The sequence below is a fragment of the Clinocottus analis genome, unplaced genomic scaffold, assembly GCF_023055335.1.
Source record: "Clinocottus analis isolate CAN_PGR_092001 unplaced genomic scaffold, fCliAna1.0.p SCAF_13, whole genome shotgun sequence".
Classification (NCBI taxonomy): domain Eukaryota; kingdom Metazoa; phylum Chordata; class Actinopteri; order Perciformes; family Cottidae; genus Clinocottus; species Clinocottus analis.
Window position 1 is genome coordinate 414,498 of NW_027175854.1, and position 23,003 is coordinate 437,500.

At 41.6% G+C, this 23,003-nt stretch overlaps 2 protein-coding genes across 2 annotated transcripts; both read left to right on the top strand.

Annotated features, from left to right (window-relative positions):
• Positions 1-5,470: 5,470 nt before the first annotated feature.
• lman1 (lectin, mannose-binding, 1) lies at positions 5,471-16,017 on the top strand. The gene is made up of 13 exons (XM_068574087.1): positions 5,471-5,691; positions 6,485-6,639; positions 7,180-7,287; positions 7,888-7,949; positions 8,260-8,359; positions 8,487-8,610; positions 9,228-9,286; positions 9,451-9,583; positions 9,759-9,946; positions 10,648-10,727; positions 14,142-14,298; positions 14,405-14,529; positions 15,558-16,017. Exons 1-13 carry the CDS (start codon positions 5,472-5,474, stop codon positions 15,592-15,594), a joined length of 1,548 nt encoding a protein of 515 aa, XP_068430188.1. The 5' UTR covers position 5,471; the 3' UTR covers positions 15,595-16,017.
• A 1,659-nt stretch (positions 16,018-17,676) lies between these two features.
• Positions 17,677-21,904, top strand: cplx4a (complexin 4a). The gene is made up of 3 exons (XM_068574725.1): positions 17,677-17,840; positions 19,248-19,335; positions 21,677-21,904. Exons 1-3 carry the CDS (start codon positions 17,677-17,679, stop codon positions 21,902-21,904), a joined length of 480 nt encoding a protein of 159 aa, XP_068430826.1.
• Positions 21,905-23,003: the final 1,099 nt, after the last annotated feature.

Consider the following 23,003-nt stretch of genomic DNA (forward strand, 5'->3'; position numbering starts at 1 on the left):
CGTTGTACTTTTACTCCACCACATAACAGCTATGTCGACAGATTAACATCTGGAATTGAAAAGAAAACATATGATGATCTAATCAAATATAAAAACCAGGATTCAACCCCCTCAAAGGGGCCATACTGCATGAGTACTTCTATATTTAATACTTTTACTCTGGTAAAAGGTCTGAATACTCCTTCACTGCCCACAATACGCGATGCCGCCGCGGCGGTGCAGTACTCCTCTTTGTCCACCAGGTGGCGGTCTGTCCTCAGTCATCGTGTGTGTGTGTGATTACAGTCTGACTGACAGCACTCAGTGCTCAGTGAACTCATTAAACTGTGCAGTGTAGTTCACAGAAGCACAAGAAGAGAATCAAAACACAATTATGGCTGAAGCTTTGTGGAGATGCTCAGCCAGCATAGGTAATGTGTGTGTTCTTGTTTATTTTTGGACTCCAGGCCCTGAAATTAGATGTTACGCAACAATATTTAACAGCTTTTGATTGACAACAATGTGAGCAGCCACCAGTGATGACATTACCTGAAAAAAAAGACCAATTTGATAAACTCGGCCGGAGTAATTGGCGTCAACATTTTGGTGAAAACCTGTTGCGTTTTGTTCCCCGGAAGCAAAGCAATGACGTTTGAAAAGTGACCCCCGAACAACAGCACCGCTGTTGAGTTTCACCGTAATGATCATGGGCATTACAATTCCAATCATCGTCATCATTTCATCAATATCCCAAACAGAAACACGGTTGTTAATTTCTCTCCGTGCGCGCCAAGGAATCCTCCAGTCAGATGCCACCTTCATTAAATGCTGCGTCGCTGTTTACATGTTGTGTCTTTATTTCACAATGAGCCATTCTCAGAGAACAGTACATGTCACGATTCCCATTTGATTAAAGAGGAGCCGAAATGAACGTCCTGTGCACATCCTTTTAACAAGCTGGAGGCGTCTCGTCGGGCCGGTGGGGGGAAAACTTGGCAATATATTTCTCCAAAATCCCTTCTGGAAGTAATTAATCACCATCATACAAGGGAAAGCCTTAAAAGATTTCAAATATTTGCTGAAGTGGCCCCTTGTTCCTAATTATATCTCCCTGCTTGTCCCCCCTCATTATTTAGAACTACCCACAAAAAGATTCAACACTGAATGGGAACACCCTCGGCCCCCTTTCCAAAGAAAATGTTTGATAACAAATGAATGAGTGAGTTACTGTGCTGCCATAACGGCTTTAATGAGGTAATTTTATTAGTAGCGGCCGCCCAGAACTCTTGGAAACCGACGGAGGAAACAAACAGAGAGAGCAGCATAGATAAAATTAGTGCTACCCGATTCATTCATTAATGCATTAGCGTGGACAGCAAATTAACTGCCCCAAAAATCCCCCATTCAGTGAAGATTATGATGAGAAAAACACATTGTTGCCCTCCGACGTAATTACAAGACAGAGCAAATTCAATTCTAATGAGGTGAAAGGCACCCCCTTAACATACATCCCCTGCTCCCCTCCTCTAAAAGGGGCTTGCTCTTGTTGGGGGCCTAAGTTTAAGGAAGTATTGAGAGTGAAGGAGACAATAATGAGAGATCGGCCAGGCCTTAAGTGCTTTATGTGCTGCAGGCAGGTAGAGAGGATTGAATGGCTCTCTTTCTGGGACTCCTGGGGGGCCTGTCTTCCCAGCACAACAACACTTGGCCCTGAGAAAAGGGCCCGCTGAGGAGCCCGCCGAGTGAATGGACCTGCGCTGCAGCGGGTCAACCTGAATGGCCACGAGTTCTTCAATGATTACAAACTATGTGGCGTCGGCCCCCCGGACGACACAAATGTACGCGGCACAGAAACACACGGGACAGCCCCTCGGCCTTCCACCTCTGTGCTCATTGAGTTATCTTTACTCAGGCTTTGTCTCCCCTAATTGGAGCTGATGAGAGACTAATTGGTAGCTTTTTTTTCTTCTTCTTTTTTTTTTTTACAACACCCAGTACTTAAGCAACGGCAAGCCGAGGGAGGCAGCATGAGCGGAGTTAATGAGAGGCTTTGCACAAATAAAAGCTTTAAAATGGGCCCGTCTCACAGAATGGGAGAAAGGGAAAGTTGGGAATATCTTTTGTGTCCTCTACATCTTTCACTTCTGTGCAGGTATCTGAAAAGAAGAGGGAGTGGCGGTGGTTGCCGAAAACGTTGAGCACTTGTGCGCATAAAGGGATCTGTTCGGTATTGTTTGGGGCCCATCGTTTAGTGTGTCTGGTAATAATGAGAAAGGGCCGCTCTTCAAATGAATGTGCCAAAGTCCTCAGTGGACAATACGTGCCCTCTCTAGGCCGGACCGCGCTGGACCGCGTTGAAGTAATGTGAAATAAAGGTTCGGCCTTTCCTGCATTGTCGAGGGTGAGTGTGTAGCCCGTGTGTGCAGAACTGAGCCAGCGAATACAAAAACAGCAGAGTCTAAATTGGGAGTAAATGTGTTTGAAAGTATGGTTTTATCATCATAAACACGGCTTGTGTCTCCTGTTAGATGCACGCATGCATCACCGTAGATGTAAATGAAAATCAAGCTCATGGTAATTTAAACATATGAAAATCATGATCTCCCGTCCTCCAGCGGGGCCAGGTAGAGATTTGCATCATGGGTGGTTAGACTGAAGAGCACAGCGGGTTCAGCCGCAGGACGTTTCCTTAACATGCCGTCGTCTCAGCCGACATTTGTGCTGGTGTGATAATTGACGGCTTTGTGCTTTTTCGGGTATGAATAAACACCGTGAGGCAACAGGCTTCATTTAACTAAGCTGCGGTGTCACTGCAGGAGGCGACCAGCCACTCTCCCTTTCCCCCTCATGTGACACGGCAACACAAACATCTTTAGATCCTCCAGGAGCCGGCGGCCCCGAGCACAAGCGCTATTGTTTTATCTAATGAGGCCCGTTGAGGATCTCATCCACACGATGGATTCAAATAAACAAACGCAAGAGATGAGGATGTGTTAGGATGTGAGATATTGTGTTGAAAGTGAAAGGAAAGAACAACCCGACATGCAACTACATGTATTAGATTGATCAAATGCGGATTCAGTATGTATTTTAAATATTAATAAATGATTAGTTCATGCTGCAGAACACTCCTAAACCAACATAGGTTTACTGCAGCATCCTGTAATTCACTGGCCAAATGTTTGTGCTGACTCATGTGATGGGCTATTCACAGTCTCAGTGACCCATTAACATCCTACAGGTTTCCATTGTCCACCGCTAAATGGGACCATTAGCATTGCTATTGTCATTTAAATCCTACATTTCCTTCCAAAGAGTGTGGTTTAACTCTCTAATGAGAACTTCCTCAGACAAAAGAGAGAGGCCTCTATTTGCTCTGCTCTCTAAATCCACTGGACAACTGTTACTTTTCATAACTTTGAAATTCTGTTTCTGATATATTAGTTTTCAGAGTTGCATACCTCAAAGTTCCTCTGATATAAATATGTTTATCTATACAGTCACTTTATGCCAAACTATTCAGCAAAGACACAAACCAAGAACAAGACAACTCTCTTCTGGACCTCCGTCCTGTGAGTTTTGTCCATTAAGACGAAACTAGATCAATCATAGTTTTTAGGATTGGCAGTATTTCTATAAAAATCATTCTGTGTGAAAATCCGTCATCTTCTTGTGACATTAGTGGTTTTGAAAAGGTGCAGAAATGATTCAACGGTGAACTCGTGCAAAGCAAAGAGTAAAAGACCATCCCTGTGTCGCCTCACTGTAAAGAAAATGTATCCTTTGCGTGTAATGACTGCGGCATAAAACCTGATGAAATCAGTCGCTGCCATTCACTGATCACGAGCCGGAGTAGTCAAAGTCTCCAGATTAGCGTCACCACAAAGCCTGTTTTGTTTCGGGGTTCGTTCCTGAACCCGTAATCACAGGCGCTCACAGAAAGTGATGCCGCACCTCCAGAAGCTACAGGAAAGAGCGGGCTGAAAGTACATAGAAAGGCGAGTGACACATAATTGTGTCGCCTCCCGGCTCCCGCTGAGGCTTTCAGACGACAGTGAAAGCTGCAGCAGCGGCCAGGCAGCGAGGTCACTTGACCTTTCAGTGACCTCATGCGGGCTGACGAGCCCCCAGCTGCTGGAAGCACTAAAACCTCTATTAGGATGAGGTCGTTGCTTGTTACAGTGTGGCCCTTCATTCAGCTAATTCAGATAATTTGAGGATCCTATAATACATTTTTTAATGCACATGTACGATACAGCATTAATACACCAGCTAATCATATTTCAATGTAAATGACCTCATTTGAAAAATGTTTGGATACTAGATTTTTGTGAGAATTGAGTGACAATCATGTGTGGCATCAAGCTAGGGATATAAAAATGTATATTCTCATAACTTGGGGAGCTCTCTTTGGTCACGTTCGAGTCCTTTCGAGTCATATTTATGGTTTATGTTAATATTTATGGTTGAACTGTGTTCTAAACATCCATCCGTCCATTAACTAAGCCGCTTATCCTGTTTAGGGGCGAAGGCAGGTTACACCCTGGTCTGTGTTATAAACATGTAAAATGAAAGACACAAAAGACTTTATTACGTTATCAATGTAGAAAAAGCGACTGTTCTTTTCTTCTTTGGTCAAGTAGAAGTTATGCTGGTATCACCTTGGGCTTTGGGAAAGTGTGACGCGCATTTTCCACAAATTTATGACCAAGTATCAACATTAGTGTTATCATTAATATTCATGTAAAGTGCTGTAACTCTGTTACGTTGCTCATTCTGTTCACATGACATCTATTGCATTTGTCCATCCTGGAGACGATCGTCCTCTGTTGCTCTTTGAAGAGTTCTTCTCTTTTTTCCCTGTGAAAGAGTTTTACTGTCTTTATTTGGGGAGATGTTCCTGATGTGAGGTCCTGGGACAGGATGTCATGTGTACAGATTGTAAAGCCCTCCGAGGCAAATCTTGTATTTGTGGTTTTGGGCTTTACAAAATAAACTGAATTGAATTGAATTAATATTAGTATTAGCAAAGTATTAGGGTTACAATATAATTTGTATTAGTATCACATTATGTTTGTATTCCCGTTTTGTATCAGTCTTACAAGGTTACCACATTCATATTAGCATTAGCATTTTCAACAAAAAAATAAAAATGCAATATGTGATATTTTGATGGCCAGTGTCTGACATTTGATATGCTGAACAATAAATAAAAATATATTTTTTTAAATAATTGGTAGACTAATTCTGAAAAAAAATGCAGCCCTAATTGATACAAACATAGCTGCATTTAAATTAAATGTACCTATTTTTATTTTTCTGCAAACATGACGTGTCGACCTCAGATAACCTTTAAAAAAAAAGTAGAAGAAGAAGAAGAAAGAAAAAAAAGGACCTAAATAGAGGCCGACCAATCAGAAACCGCCCTGTTGGCCTACAGGCTTCCCGTCATGCTCCTGGCCTCAGCGCTACGTCAGCAGTGATACAGAAACATGGCGGTGTCCACGGCACGGCGCCCGGCTGCCAGCGCTCCTGTGTTGGTAATAACTTTTCTCGCAACGCTAATATTTCGCGGCGGTGTCGGTGACGTCGCCCCCGGTGCCTCGGCGCCAGAAGAGCTTCCTCACCGCCGGTTTGAGTACAAATACAGCTTCAAAGGACCGCACCTGTCTCAGCCGGACGGCGGTATCCCGTTTTGGATCCACACGGGAAGTAAGTTTCCAGCTGTCAACGTCACAGAGCCGCTTGCTCTGTTTGTTAAAAAACACTCGCGTGTTCACGATGTCTCGAGCGCAGCCGAGACATCGGCGGTGTTGTGGAGGGTTTTTAACTGACGTGTTTCCGCGGAGGCTGGTTGGAAGTGACAGCGGTTTGATTCCTCCATTCAAAACTGCACCGGGGAATTCATTCATTTAAGCGCCCCGAGCTCAGCGTTAAAGTCCTATTGCAACGTGTTATGGGGTCGCTGAGCGCAGTGAGACGCATGCAGAGGAAGTGTTGAACTTTCCTCTCGCCAAAATGGGCCTTTGGATTCTTGCATCACCCATGTGAGTTGCTGATATGAGCTCTCAATAAGCAGCAGCATGAGATTACACTGCATTGCCCCTAAATCATCCTGGATACAGGACAGGAACATTGTCAGTCTGCGTTATTTTCATCCAGCACCATTTTCCACAGTCAAAGATTACATGATAAAGTATCATTTAGGGATGTTTTTGCTCCTTTGTTAGATATAGGACAATATAGTAATGACAGGAAACACCTATAGATATCTACAATACATATATTTACAGAGCTCTATTGTAGACATAGGTCTTCAAGATGTTATCAAACCCAACATTATCCAAGTTACAATGGCATGATATGAGATTGTGTGCGTTTGTGGTTTAAAACAAATCAAATCAAATACTACATATGTTGTGATAAGCCAAATACTTTCGTAGAAATCATCAAACATTAGATGTTAAACTAAAACCCTGCTTATTCTCTCTCCTCCCCGTCCTAGATGCTATTCCCAGTGCAGACCAGGTGCGCATCACGCCGTCCCTCAGGAGCCAGAAGGGCTCCGTGTGGACAAAGAACAAAGTCTCTTTCGCCCACTGGGAGGCCGAGGTGACCTTCAGAGTGTCTGGACGAGGCCGGATGGGAGCGGACGGTTTGGTAAGGAAGGGCGACACGTCTGCGTTGGTTCACGTTTAAGATCTGGAACATCTGCACGACGCTGAGCTGACATACTGCATCTGCTGTACGAGTGAAAACTGTACCAAACTGTATTGGTAGCTCCGAGCATCTCAAATCTAAGCTTGGCTTTGAAGGCTTGGCCACGTTCTTACTCACTCATGGTTTACATGAGTGTTATGCAGCCAATAAAAACTGGCAATATATGTACAAATATAAACAAAGAGTACAAAAAACAATCACCCATAAATATATCAAATCCCGAGAGAATTTACCTAATTCTGTCCCAACGATCTAATTAGATACTGTAATGTAAAGTGCTACCATCCGATATGGAAAGATGTGCATTTAAAAGATGCGCATCCTGTTTTATACCTGTAACACTGACTCCCAACATTCACCTGACTTAACTTCTTTGTGAGGAGAGAAACCTGAAAGGCAACAAATTTCCCCAAAAAATAAAATGTCAACTTGTTGATAAGGAGCCAAAACTAACGGACTCGTGTGCCTCTTCGTCTGCAGGCTGTGTGGTTCACCACTGACCAAGGCCTCGACGGTCCGGTGTACGGCGCCGCCGACCAGTGGAACGGAGTCGGGATCTTCTTCGACTCCTTTGACAACGACGGAAAGGTCCGTGTTCATTATAACTGTCCATGATGACCCTGAAAACATATATCAGCAGGTTTAGTCACAGAGGAAAAGTGTTTTTTTATATATATATATATATATATATATATATATATATATATATATATATATATATATATATATATATATATATATATATATACACACACACTTTATTTCCACCATTGTCATTATTATCATTATCAACATTTTCAGATTTACTTTACAGATACATATTCAGCCTCTTTGGGCTAATTTTTGTGTTTAAAAATATAGGAAAACCCCAACATTAGACATGTTTTCTTTACTTTTGTTGAAAACCTGTTAAATATTCACGTGTTTATTGTGTGTATGACTTTAAATACTTTAACAATTGTTGTTTTGTCTTTCTTTTGTACAACTGGATGTGTTTCTAAGTAGATAGATATATAGATCACTGTTATGCAAAACAAGTGTTTCCATCGGTCTGATGACATTTCAGTATTATATGTTGCAGGTATGGGATTAATAAAATAAGATTACATCCAAACAAAGCCACCTCTGGTCTTCAGATGAACAAAAAGGATTAATGTGTTTCCTTGTTTTCTTCCATCTTTATTCCAGAAAAATAACCCCTCTATAGTTGTTGTCGGAAACAATGGCAAACTTGTTTATGACCATCAAAAGTAAGTAAACGTTTATTTTGCTCGCATGTCGTCACCAACTCAAATTTTAACAATTTATAGAAGATTAGGAAATATGATTATATTTGCTTGGAAAGTAAATAATCCTCTATCTTTCCTAATCTCCCCCGGGCCAGTGAAAGCTTTAAATCACTCTTTCAATGCCATTTCAGTTTATCTTGGAACTCACACTAAACGAGTGTTTACAAAAACATACATTCCTGGTCCTCACTCATGTATCAATACACGCTATGTGGAGCGCTGCGCTCAATGCAATCGTTGTAATTCGTCTGAAACTGTTGTTTTGCTGCAGCGACGGCACCACGCAGGCCCTCGGCACGTGTTTACGAGACTTCCGCAACAAACCGTATCCCATCCGAGCCAAAATAACGTACTACAGGAAGACGCTGACGGTACGGGAAAACCTCTCGCAGTGTTCACGTGCAAGTGAAGCCGTAGAGGAAGAGAATAGACGTTTATAACGTGCTAATGATTGTCCCTTTTCATTCAGTGGATCTGATTCGGTCTTTTCCCCCTCAGGTGATGATCAACAATGGCTTCACCCCCGACAGAGACGACTACGAGTTCTGCACCAAGGTGGACAACATGGTCCTCCCCGCCGACGGCTTCTTCGGCATCTCGGCTGCCACTGGTGGTTTAGCAGGTATTGTTCGGGCCTCTGTGTGGGAAATCCTTGAAGTTGTGAGTGAAATGTGAGGTTTTTTTGGAGTATTTCTCTTTGTCCTAATTAAAACTATACTTTCCCCTCTTGAGCCACTTAAAAACCAGACTAATTTAATCTCAAATTAACAGACGTGGAGGCACAGGCGGGCTGATCTGTGGGGTTTGGATGGAGGGATTGTTATTGAAATAAGGACAGTACATATATTACATAATACGATGATTTCCTAGATATTTGTGTATGTGTTTATGTGTTCTGATATTAGCTCCATAAGTTTCCCTATTATCTAATTATAATAAAGTTTATTTCTCTATTATTAATGCCTCTCTTATCCGCTTTTCATCAGTATATTTGCAACACTACCATCATTATTTCTCTCTGAAAGACAATTCGTATCCTATTGAGATGTTCTTCCTCTCATGACTGCTGCCCTTAAAACAAAAATAAACTGATATTATGTGATAGCCATGCTATGACCCAGTTTCACTCTTTTTACCCTAAATTATAACCTTCCTGTCACCACGCACTCATGTAAAGTGCTGCCATGATTTAAAATGTTCGTTTCTGTTTTCTAATTCTGAATTTGCTTCCTCCATCAGATGACCACGATGTTTTGTCCTTCTTGACGTTCACACTCACAGAACCCGGCCAGCAACCGGTAACTACCTTTTACCAGAGCTTTCAATACATGGACGCCTGTGTGTGTGTGTGTGTGCTTTTCTGTAGCTGTGTTTCTGTGTGTGTGTGTGCGCATGCATGTATGTGCACAAGTAGCTTAAGCACAGCCTCCATTGAGTTTGTTTTTTGTCTCTCCCACTGAAGCCCCCACCTGAATCTGAGATCCCTAAAGAAGAGAAGGACAAGTACCAGGAGGAATTTCAGAACTTCCAGCAAGAGCTCGACAAAAAGAAAGAGGAATTTCAGAAAGAGCACCCGAGCGTCCAAGGAGAGCCAAGTTAGTTCTCCCATCAAATCATACATTGATCAGCAACATAAAGTTCATTTTTTACTCTTTATCTGTTTTGAATAATCTGAACAAGTCAACATGTTTAGAAGGTATAATCATGAATCCCTTCAATAAGTGTTTGTATGTTTTATTTTAATGGTTTCCCTCTTCACGTCCTCCTCAGCTGATGACATGTATGAGACCGTGAGCGACCGGGAGATCCGGCAGGTGTTTGAGGGCCAGAACCAGATCCACCTGGAGATCAAGCAGCTGCACCGGCAGCTCGCCATGATCCTGGACGAGCAGCGGAGGTACGTGTCTGTCATCACCACCGAGGTCACCAAGAAGGGGATGAACGCCGAGTCGGGACAGGTGAGCGCGTCCATGCCAACACACACAATGTGCACCAGAGTCAACACAATATGCAACATACTGAACACAATATGCAACATATTCAACACAATATGCAACATACTGAACACAATATGCAACATATTCAACACAATATGCAACATATTCAACACAATATGCAACATATTCAACACAATATGCAACATATTCAACACAATATGCAACATATTCAACACAATATGCAACATATTCAACACAATATGCAACATATTCAACACAATATGCAACATATTCAACACAGTATGCAACAATGGCTATTTTAGATTTAGTCTTGAAATTAAATTACTTCATAATTTTTTGTAGTTTTAGTCAACAACTAAAAAATGTTGCGTTCATTCTTTTAGCCAGAATCTTTTCTCTCATTTAGTGATGCGTCCATGTCCGTTAACGTCAGATTAAATTGACTATTTCAGTCCTTGTAGTCGAAAATATAGAGCGATTTTTGGCAATTTTCTAGTCTTTTAATCTACATTTTGGTCTCATCTCTTTTGGTCCTGTTTTCCATGTTTATTTGATATCTGTTGCTCGAACAAATCATCCACACGTGAAGAAACCTGTGCACTCACATCCATATCATATCTGTTACTGAAGCTCACTGCTTTATTAGCAGGTTATCATAACTACATGCTTACCTCCAGACCTGCACGTTGTCTCTCTTTCAGCTGGACCCTGCGAGTCAACAACAGCTGGGCTCCGTCATAAACAACCAGCAGGAGGTCCTCAAAAATCTGAACGAGCTCAGGTAAGCAACAACAGTGTGGTTGTTGTTAAAAACTAGCTGTTGTTGTTGCAGCGAACGTCAAGAGAGAGACCCGTGATGCGAGCGTTGGAAAAACAAGGGAAATCCTTGCCGTTAAATCCCTTAAATCATATTTAATCTCAGGATGCAGTGGTCGCAGCATCACAGGTGTCTGCCAGCATGATAATCCAGCAAGTCGGTCGCGTGCACGTTCACACACAAACGGCTAGAAGCTCCAGCGCTAAATGGGATGATCATCACACGGCTCTGAACCATCTGACTCAATAAAAAGCATTGATTGCATTTCAGGAGTTAAGAAGTTGCATCATTTACTCCTGGAGGTAAGAGAGGGAGTTTGGATGTTTATCAGCAGCCTCAACCTTTGTTTTGTTGGGGTTTGCAGGATTAAACAACGTTCATATTAAATATAAATACAATTGTCTTTTATAAAGTGCCATCGAGGAGCAACAACACACACGAACAAACCAAGCAAACAAAACAACAAAATATAGATAAATAAAATACAGATGGTGAGTAAATGAATTGGTCGTTCCATATATATATATATATATATATATATATATATATATATATATAGATATAGATATAGATATAGATATATATCTTCAGCATGAATAAAAAGGATATAATGTCTGAGAGAGACAGGATAATAAAGTAATATCCAGCTGTAATCTTCAGCTCCTCCTTTCATTATGTTTGTGGGCTCCTCACCACTCGGATGAGAGCCGAGCAGGTTTTTAATGCCACGATAATACAGATTAAAAGAGATTTCATGGTGGTGTGCCTTCCATGACTGTTTGATTTTGGTACTTACAGTAAGTAAGCCTGGTCAGGTGTTCAGGACGCGATGTTTTGATGCTCTTGTGTCTTGTGCTTTTTGTTTTATTGCTCGTCTAAGGTGCTTGTGGGCTTAGTCGATGTCCTCTTCAAAACCCTTTCAGGGGATTTTAATGAATGTTTTTCACCAATATTTAAATTATGAATGGCGCAACTAGTCTGATTATTTCAAGTCAACCTTTTTGTTGACTCCTATATTCAGCTTTTAATTATCTTCATTTCTTTAATTAACTCTCTATCAGCCCCTTTTTCTTTAAAAGTCCCAATAGAGACACCGTTTATTTATTCAATAAAGACGTGTTGGTCCCGCGGCCGCAGTTTGATCGTGTGTCTTAATTTCAACGCACCATCTGCATTAAGAATTAATCAGAATCGGCAGATATTAAAGGTTGTATTTTATGTAACATTAATCTCTTAGTCTTGTGTATCATAAAAGCACCCAAGCTGTTTCTATGCCCTAAATCCAACGGGACACTCATCCTCAAATACACGGTTTTCTTTATTATATTGTTGACCCGTCGCCTGCAGGACTCAGACTCTCACTTGCGTGTCTCATGTGCTAATTATCCCCAAGTGCAGGGAACCGTACGAACAGCAGGGAAGACAGAGTTTGTGTCGTGGGTCGAGTTCAAATCGACCAGGAGTAATGTGATGGTCGGTGAACATGAGTGTGGTCCCTGCAGCTGCTGCCTCTAATGTGCTAATGTGAGCAACTGATCTGTGTCACTTTGTGGAGTTAAGCTCGTACTTCGTCCGGCCCATCGTTCAGACGCAGAGTTCATGATAGGACTTCATCTCCGGCTCCAAGGAGGCTTTCTGCTCATAAATAGGTCACTTGTAGCAGATGAAGATTAGATATAGGCTTTAATAAATGCTCACTTACTTTCTCAAGGGAGATTTTATTTTTTTTATATCCCCCCCCTTTTCTGGGAAGCAAATTAGATTTTGTTTGTGTGTCATCCCTGTCCATGCTTTCAGACCTCAGCCATGTGGCGGAGCAAGAAAAGGCCACCATCTTAGCACCATTTTGTCCTTATCAGATTAGTCGTCTTTAAATACATCTGTCGTACACCACAAAACACGCTTTACCTCCCAATTGATTTCTTGTCACAATCCCCCTGCTCTTCCTCCTCCTCTTCCTCCTCCTCCTCCTCCGCACTTCTTTTCATTTGTCAGGTCACTTTTTTTTCTCCTCCATAATCGTCTTAGATGTGTTTAAGATGATAAGGGAAACTTATTGCTTTCTCCTTGTACGTAATCAACTTTGAGAAATTACATTTTGTGGAGAAATCTGATCCGGGCTTAGACGTCTTGGTTCTCTTCTGCGCTGCATTTCATTCACTGATGGAAATGAAAGTCAAGGATACAGATTTGACCATTTTCTAATTGGTGTTGAAGGTCTTGAACGGTTTTGAAGTGTGTGTGTTATTAATGTTAATGATATTAGAAGACATGACACCATTAGCAGACATCAGTGTCCACGTCTCTGGAGCATAAATCCTGCTCTTCTGGATCTGGAAGACGCTTAAAGGAGTCGCTGCACTCGCTCGAGTGTCCGCTGGTTTCCACTTTAGAGATGCTGTTGTCTTCCCTTTTCTCCCTGTTGAAGGGTTTACTGTCTTCATTTGGGGAGTTGTTCCCGGCACAGAGATGTCATGTGTACCGACTGTCGAGCCCGCCGAGGAAAATCCTGGATTTATGATTTTGGGCTGAACAAAATAAATTGATAGGTGGGATTTTGTTTGAACACTTTTTGTCAGAGCCACAGAGCTCAAATTAGACAAACGTCTAATAAACTGTGTTTATATGACGTAGCAAAGCGTGTGGAAGTTGCAGGTACTTCAGGTTAAATGCAATAAAGAGGAAATGTCTCACTTCATGGGTCTAATTTAGAGAAAGTTAGAAGTTACTGACGAGCTCACAAACCAGTGAAACAACTCTTGAGCGCTTCCACTGTGTGGTTTTCTCTCTTGAGGGAACCAAACCTTTAATTATTATGTATTTATTAATATTTTGTTATTAAACAATGTCAGTTTCAAAAGAGAAACACATTTCCGATGGCCACATGTATTTGTTTGCACCTCGTAGTCCTCTTTTAGTGATTCAATCCCTATGTTCATATTTCCCTCTGATGACGGCTGGACTCTGGATTGCACACAGAGAAGCTCTGCGGTCTGTTTCTTAACCTCCTGTACTTGTAATCTCGTGTAAGGACATGTTTTCATAAGGGATTAAATCAGCAATCATGACCTCTTTTATCAGATGGTAATTTTCTGTTTTTCAAACTTTGACAATATGTAGCCTCCAGTGAATAGGGATTAAGAGATTAATTTGTATTACTGTAAATAAATGATACCACACGGCATATTTGCTGGACATCCTCTTTCCTGACATGGACTGAAACATTTTGACTACATTTCAGAGATATTAATTTGATATTAAAAAGGCCGCTGCACTAAAACATTACATCATTTGGGTCCTTTGGGGGAAAAGACGCTGCAGTATTCATGTTTTTCCTGCTCCTGCCGAGACTTCAGCGTCTTTTCTTTGTCCCCGCAGAACCGTCTTTCACGAGTCGCTGAAGCAGATGGGCTCGGCCCAACACCAGGGCAACGCGGCCGGGACCTACGAGACCGTGCAGCACTTCAACGACATCAAGGAACATCTGCACACGGTCAAAAGGGACGTGGAGCACCTGGTGCAGCGCAGCGCTCAGGTAGAGTCCAGGGCGGAGCCTCGCGTGGAGCACATTATCAGAAATGGACCCAAATTGGGCTGAACTTCCTTTTTTTTTCGGGTTATTTGAACGTTTCCACCCACAGAATCCAGCTGAAAAGGCCGTGAAGTGCCCCGACCCGCCGCCCATGCCCGCCTGCTTATCCACGCTTCACTTTGTGATCTTCATCATCGTCCAGTCGGTCCTGTTCTTCTGCTACATCATGTACAAGTAAGACGGCAGTTATTCTCATCTGGAGATCTTGATTGACAATTTATGGAATGAAGAGAAGTAATCGCTTTTGTTTTTAATAAAATACATTAAAAGACATATTCTGTGACATAATATATATTATTCTATAATCAGCCATTCTGTATAATAACTACTTTTACTTTAGTACTTTTAAGTGTATTTTAATACTAATAATTCTACTTTTGGTGAAGCATTTTATTGATATAGTGCTTTTCTAAGTACTCAAAGTCACTTCACAGTTAAATATCCAGAAGATAAACATTAAAACAAATGAAAATAAACAGACACGTCAAGAGCTTTCATTGTGACTTGACTGCAGAGCAGCCAGGAGGACTTTTACTTTTTACTTTGTTGATGCAGAAGATTTCAGATTAAAGCTGAGAGCTCTTCTTCCACCACCGTGTCTCACGCTCTGTGTCCTCTGTCTCCTCTTTGTGTCTCTTCTTGTCTCTTCTCGTCTCTTCTCGTCTCTTCTCGTCTCTTCTCGTCTCTTCTCGTCTCTTCTCGTCTCCTCTCGTCTCTTTGTGTCTCTTCTCGTCTCTTCTCGTCTCTTCTCGTCTCTTCTCGTCTCTTCTCGTCTCCTCTCGTCTCTTTGTGTCTCTTCTCGTCTCTTCTCGTCTCTTCTCGTCTCTTCTCGTCTCTTCTCGTCTCCTCTCGTCTCTTTGTGTCTCTTCTCGTCTCCTCTCGTCTCCTCTCGTCTCTTCTCGTCTCTTCTCGTCTCTTCTCGTCTCCTCTCGTCTCTTTGTGTCTCTTCTCGTCTCCTCTCGTCTCTTCTCGTCTCTTCTCGTCTCTTCTCGTCTCCTCTCGTCTCTTTGTGTCTCTTCTCGTCTCCTCTCGTCTCCTCTCGTCTCTTCTCGTCTCTTCTCGTCTCCTCTCGTCTCTTTGTGTCTCTTCTCGTCTCCTCTCGTCTCTTCTCGTCTCCTCTCGTCTCTTCTTGTCTCCTCTCGTCTCTTCTTGTCTCTTCTTGTCTCTTCTTGTCTCTTCTTGTCTCTTCTTGTCTCTTGCAGAAGTCAACAAGAAGCAGCAGCAAAGAAGTTCTTTTGATGAAATGCGTTTATGAAAAGAAGGTGTGTAAATGAGTGAATGTCCATTTTGGTAATTATTTTTTTGGTTTGATTCTTTTCAGATTGTAAGTTATTGTACTTGGGAAGATTTTTGTTGAAAGAAGTTTGTTTTAATTAATTGCGGATTTTTAATTTGTTCAGTAGATAATTGACCTCTGAATTTCCAACATGATGTAACATTTTCCTTGCAGTATTTTTGGGTTGTTGGATCCATGGAGTTTGTTGTTAAAAGTCAAAATTTTCCCCAAATCCCAAATCATGGAGAACAAAACAAGAACCTGTGTTTTGAAATGTGCAATTTTGTATAAAATAATGAACTATTTGGTGACGAAAACTTCCGTTTATGTCAGAATCTGACATGTCCTGTATATGAACAATTTACATAAACAGAAAACCCAAATCACTCCGTGGCGTCTGCTTATTTCATCATGTGAGACACTTTTCTTTACTCTTCTTCTGCATCTCAGTTCATTCCAGTGAGCACCTGATGAAGATGTGGACCTGTAGTTAAAAACATCTAACAAGCAACATGTTCAGACCCTTTTCAGTAGAAATATACACCTGCTTATTATTATTATTATTATTATTATTATTATTATTATTATAAGCCAAATATAAACACCTAATAAATAGCTTTATTCACACTATGCAGCTTCAGGGACTCGTATGTTTTCACTACATATATTTTTAAGATGAATAAACGTTTGCATGATGTAATTACACACATGAAGAAATCCTGAGTGTTACATTAGTTATTACATGTTTGTATAACAATAATAACAATAGATAAAACTAAACATTGGCTTAAACCTGCTGAAAACTACATTTTACTTTTGAATGGTGTATTAAAAACCTCTAATATTGATTCAAACTGTTTATAAATGCTTAAAGTTGCAGAATATTGACATGAAATCTACTGTATGTCAAGTAGAGGAAGTATTCACTAATACCACATTAAGAATACTCCATTAGAAGTATAATAAATATAAAGAAATTCAGTTTTGAAAAGTTAGACTTATTCAAATATTGATCACCAAATGTATTAATATTCATCCTGAAGGTAACAGAAATGTTTGTAGCCTACTTTCTCATCTCATTGAGACAGACTGGAGTGTTTCATAAAATCATGCATTTCACCGTCAAAGAGGTCAAGTCACATAAAGAAACAACAATGTTTTGGGCCTGGTGGTCTGAGAAGCATCACGTGTAACTACAGCGTCCAGGTCAGAACATCTGCAGGAGTGTCAGCTGCTCACGATGCCAACACGTCCTGTAGTGTTGAACAATAAAACACACATTTACATTATATTACATGACGTTTGGTTGCAGAGGAGCGTTTCTGAAATGTGTGCGTGCTCAAGAATATCAAGTTAATCCACAAGTTCTTCCCCACATCTTGCAGAGAGCGATGCAGCGATAGGGCGGCGCCTCTCCTGCCGGCTCTCATCCTCCTGTCAATCATCCTGCCGCTGAACAATAGCGCGGCATTACCGACGACCCCGGTGGGGGATGAACAACGCTGTAATCCCGCTCCTCTCTCTCTCTCTCTCTCTGCTCGGTCGCACCGGTTTAATCTGCGCACGGGCCAGTCAGTACTTTACTAATATGATTAAGCGCCAGCGGGCGGATGCAGCATATGTGTGGTCCCGAACTGAGCACGGCCGTCCCCAAAAACATCTTCATGATGAGCCTTCAAAAGAAAGAAAAGCACAAAGTGTCAGAATTAATAAAGAGAAAGATCGACAAAGGTCTGCATGATTTAAAAATAGAGGGAAAACAGGCCATCTGCCTCTTAGCATGGTGGAGCAGGGAGGATTAAATCCAGATTATGGCCGTTGTGTGTGTGTGTGTGTGTGTCTGTTGCTTGTCGTCAGTGTGTCCTTGGCTCCATAGACAAGCAGCAGGTTAGCTCGAGCGCTACCACTGGATTTGACAGCGATAGGAAGCCGAGCCGGCGGGCGCCATCAGGGGAGCAGCGTCACTTTCACTTTTTTTTTTGTTGTTGTCGTTGAATAAAATCTTCGCGCCCTCAGCAGAGCGAACAGACGCACGGCGACTCAAGATGGCTTTCTTGATCAAGAGCATGATTGGGAACCCCCTGTCGGGGATGGGGCTCGGCGGCGGAGGCGACAAGGAAGAGGAGGCCGCCCCCACGGACCCGGCCAAAGCGGCGGGGATGACCCGCGAGGAGTACGAAGAGTACCAGAAACAGGTGGTGGAGGAGAAGTAAGTAGTACGCAAACGATGCCATTGGCCCGCGGGCAGCAGGCGGCTGCACGATGTTCACTCTGACCTTGACGAGCTGCGTCTGCTCCCCTCCACTGTTTACTTCACGCTCTTTTCAACCACCACATTTCTTTTAGCCGAGCCCTGAAGCGACGTAAACACTGCGAGCTGTTTGTGAGGTCGCATCTGTCGCTGAAGGTCAACGCAGAGGCTCCAGCGAGAGCTTTTTTTATTTATTTTTTACATAATATCCCGACCGAGGCCGATGGTCCTGCCCGGATCGATAATCTCCCATAATCTGTCTTCTGTTTCTGCAACACGAACAGTTGTGGGTCATTTTTTTTGGGTACTTTCTAGTTTTAAAAAAAATTGTAAAATGCTTAAAAACACGGCGTTATGGGCAGAACATATTTAAAATGTAACGCTAATAATCCTAATAATCCAGCTGCGGTGCAGCAGAGGAAAGCAAGATTATATTTATTTATCTTTTTTATTTTGGTCTCCAGTCCAGCTGGTCCACATCAAAAAGACATTTTACTGTCACTCATATTATTCCTTACGGATTAATTTCATTTATTAACAATATTTTATTTTGAAATGCGGACTTTTCAGAGTACATTTGGTAGCATCAAGCACATCCTGTATTACATCACAAAATTAATCCGGTTTATTTTTGGAAAAAAATAAAATGACTGAATTTTGAGCCACACAAACGTTTGATGGAAATAAAAAATGTCAGAACGTCGTCTGATCTTCTCATAAAATATGATCAATATGTGGAACAGAAGGAGTGTCGCCCGTCCAGTGTTTCTGCTCCACGGCGACGTCATTCTGACTCTGGAGCCGTTCTCGTCGCGGCGTCTTGGCTTCATTTCCAATCTGCTCGTCTGGCCTCATAATCCCATCTTTAATTAGCTGAGGGAAAGTACGCGAGTCTCGCCTTGAACACACAGACGTCAAGATGGAGCATAAATATTTACTTTGATAACGCAAATCACTGATATTTGATGGCAACAACCTTTCCTTTCATGTGTAACATAAAGGAGTTTATGATTCATTAGAAGTATTAAAATATGGAGGAAAACAACGAGCCTGACTTAGCGTTGAGCTAACTTCTCTTATTTATTTGAATTGATTGATGTGTGAACAAAACAGTCTGAACCATCAGGAGGAAAATCTGTTTCATGAAGATTCAGATGCTTCTTGTGCCGCTCGTGACCTTTTGGTCCGCTGATGACAGCTCAAGGTCGTTCACTTCCACCCTGCTGGTGTCTCCTTGCAGCTTCCCCAAAATGTGAAATATTCTAAACTAAATAAAAGATATTCTGTGATTAAAGCAACCCGGGATGTTCCTGAAGCCAACGTGAAGGTTGCTGTGTGAATAATATTTGTATTCTTTCACGTCAGGATGGAGAGAGATGCAGATTTCTTACACAAGAAGGCAGAGAGAGCCACGCTGAGGGTGTGCCTCAGGGAAAAGTACAGGCTGCCCAAGGTAAATACTTTGATTCCTGCACTTCTTAATAGACATATTTTAGATTTTCATGTGTTCAACATATTAATGAACTAAATAGGAACACATTCAGGGTTGACTTTAAATCAAGTATCTTCAAACTCTCTTTAAACATAAAACAAAATGGTTAAAAACACGATAAAGAAGTTGATGTGAGGACATTTGTAAGTAACAGTTATAATCATCATCCTATGAAGACACATTCTATATTATTGTAACTGTGTTTTACTATATTTTCATTCATTATGTATATTGCAGCCTCCTCGAATGGATGTCCACACGAGTTATAGTTGTTGACAAATGTATTAATAAACACTTAAGTAAGCAGATTTATTAATGCATGTGTCAACAAGTAGTGTGGACAGGCTGCAGTTTATCCAGATAACTAATATAAAATATAGTAAAAGACAGTTTCAATAACATAACACATAGACATATGGTACTATTAATTCCTTTAATTCAAGCTGTGAGGTTTCTGTATCAGTGTTTTGTTTCCTTACTGGTCCTCATCGGTGTCTCTGCTGTGCGGCCGTCAGGTGAGTCAGTGTCACAGCGCTGCAGGTGTAGCGCAGCACACGTGTGCTTCGTGGTGGAGGTTATCTTTATCTCACAGCCTCCACCTGGCAGCCGCAGCGCTGGCGACAGGAGGTGGAAGCCGTGCCAGTAGATTAGCCGGAAAGACGTTCAAACCCGCGTCCTGGAGGACGTCGGCCCGAGTGTCCCGTGTCGCTCCTCGAGTCTTAGGAGCTAAACGCTGCTGAGCAGGTGACGGCATCACTAAGGGAGCGGCGGGGCAGTGAGAGCTACACCCACGTTAGTGGATGTGAACGGCACGACAGCAGGACTTTTAAAGGACTTTTAAAGAAAAATAAGGTGTGATGGATGGAGCAAACAAGGTATGTGAGGATTTGTCTTTAAGCCGTCCCAAGAGAGCGTCTTGTAATCCGGTAAATGCACCGAGAGGCGACGACCTGCTCGTGAAGAACTGAGTGCTTTTTTTGGCAAAAGAGCAAAAATCAACGTTTCAATCCATCTTTTTCTAATACGAATGATTCATATTCACCTGAATGCGTCGTGACCTTGGTCTCTCATGGCGCCAGACACTCTATTCTACTTTAAACAATAGTGCTTTTCTTTTTTGCTCTTTGTCTTTTAAATTGAAACCACACATATCTGATGGAGACAATTGCCGGAGGCCATGCACATGAATCTAATTATTTCTCCATAATGTTGACATTACATGCTAATTTGAAAGGACAAAAGTGTCTTTCATGGAACTGGAATATGCATTTAAAATGTATGTTCATTAACAACAAGACACCTAAAGGGATCCTTTCTGTTGATTCTTTTCATTTCCAGAGAACAAACCCACACGCCGTCCAGTCACTTAGAAATAACAATAATGTTGTAGAGATATGAGGAACCAGGAAGTTTCTGTGCGTCTAATGGCATTAGAGTCTCGTGCAGCGCGATGGAAGATATCTTTAGACCATCGTTGAGATTCAGGGAGGAAAGGCTAAAGCAGGACTGAGATAATCCCACAGATTGAAGTTTAAAGTCACAGAGTACCTGACGAGATTGAACTGGTTGGAAAAGCTTCACGTTTAACATTTGTACGATGCAGAAGCCACATGTCAGTAAACTCAAAGAGACTAGAAGCTTCTTCACAGGATGAAGAAAGACAGACAGAATATCCTCGAGTGCAGATACTCGGATTAGGACGGATCAGAGGCTCAGTTTCTGTCTTCTGGGTCTGCTTTTGTAACAAGTTACACACAAATGTCTTGAACTTTAAAGTGTTTCATTCCTACTGAAGTCAAATCAAAAGAGGACAAAATAATTAATCCACTAATGGTCAACAACTTAGGTTTATGGTTAGTTCATCCTCATGTCCTCTGATAAACTGATCACTGAGTGGAAAAGGTGAACGTTTGTTTTTTAGACGAGCAGACAGCTAATAATCCTGTAAAAAGCCTTTAAATCAGCGTTTAGGTTGTTTACTCCAATGGCATAAATATACAGTCCATACGTGAATATGTCCTTCTTTTTCACGTACAAAGTACTAGAACGTGTGTATAGTAATAATAATTATTAGGGAGAAATATTTGTAACTAATGTGTGAATGTTTATGTTTAAATGCAGTAATTCTAAGTAATTACCCAGCACATTTTACAGCAAAACAATAGAGACTTTGTAATTAACGATGCCGATGAGAAGATACAGAGACAGTTTGGACCAGATGATAATTTCTTGGTGACTAAACCGTCTTTGTGAGAGTGACGTCTGCGTCTCTGACTGCGTCTCTCCATGCTGTCGTCCGCAGAGCGAGCAGGACGAGAACATGATCGAGATCGCCGGCGACGACGTGGACGTGCCCGAGGAGCTGCTCAAGATGGTGGACGAGGACGCCACGGAGGAGGAGGGCAAGGACTCCATCATGGGCCAGTTTCAAAACTTGCAGAGCATGGACATGGACCAGCTGAAGGAGAAGGCCTCGGCCACCGTCACCGAGCTGAAGAGCAAAGCGGAGGAGAAGTGCTCCGTCATGTGAACAGCCGGGGGGGGGGGGGGGGGGATGAAGAGGAAGAGATGAAGAAGAGTACATGTATTTTAACACTCTCCCTGCAGACGGAGTCGTGTGAATGAGTCTGGGTCCAGCCTGCAGCAAACCCTCTGTAACATGAAACGCTGCGTTGTGTCCTCACTGATTTCAAATCTGTTGCAATAAACTGACAAAACTTTAAATTACACCCGTGATCCCGTCTGTGTGGCGATCGCTGTGTTCCAGTCAGTGTAGTCCAGGGATTTTACACAGGCCACCATATATATATATTAAAAAAAGATGAATTATGTCATTATTATGTTCACCGCTTCTCTGTTCGTAGTTAAACTGAACTGCTCCGTCTCTGAAAATGTGATTTACAGTCAAATAAATGACAATGTACCACGTTAACAAACAACCCCCAAACGTATGTACGTTCACATTCACCCCTGTGCTAGTGTTAAAATATTCATTCTGTTTTGATGGTTATGTGGTTGTGATCTTTGAATTAGTTATGACAGTTAGATTATTATTATTTTCCTTTTGGTGTTCATTACAAAGCAGACATGTTGATTTACTTTGAATGCCCTCATACACACATTTTAAGTGTAATAAAAGCTGTTGAGCCTGAAACATTTGCACAAATCATAACTTTGAATACTAAACAAGGAAATACGTCCACATGAATATTCATGAAACACATGCAGGTACGTCCGTCACAGCCGATCCCATCAGAGCCGACCAGCAGGGTTTCACATGAAAGTCTTCAACATTCAAAGTGTAGTATCTCATCCAAAAGTTATGGAATATGTAAAGAATAGAAGAGTGTAGCATGCAGAAGTTATGAAAGTCATAGTTTAGTGTGATATGTCATAAAAAGATCAAAATGTTAGCATAGAATGTGAAAAAAGTCATACAATGACGTATAATTGGCGTCTATAATATACAAAAACATAATAAAAGTCAGAGTGAAGTACGTCAAGAAATACCATGAATTTAATTAGAATATATTAAGTTAAAAAATGTCATAGTATAGTATGTTATATTATAGTATGTCATAGTATAGTATGTTATATTATAGTATGTTATATTATAGTATGTCATAGTA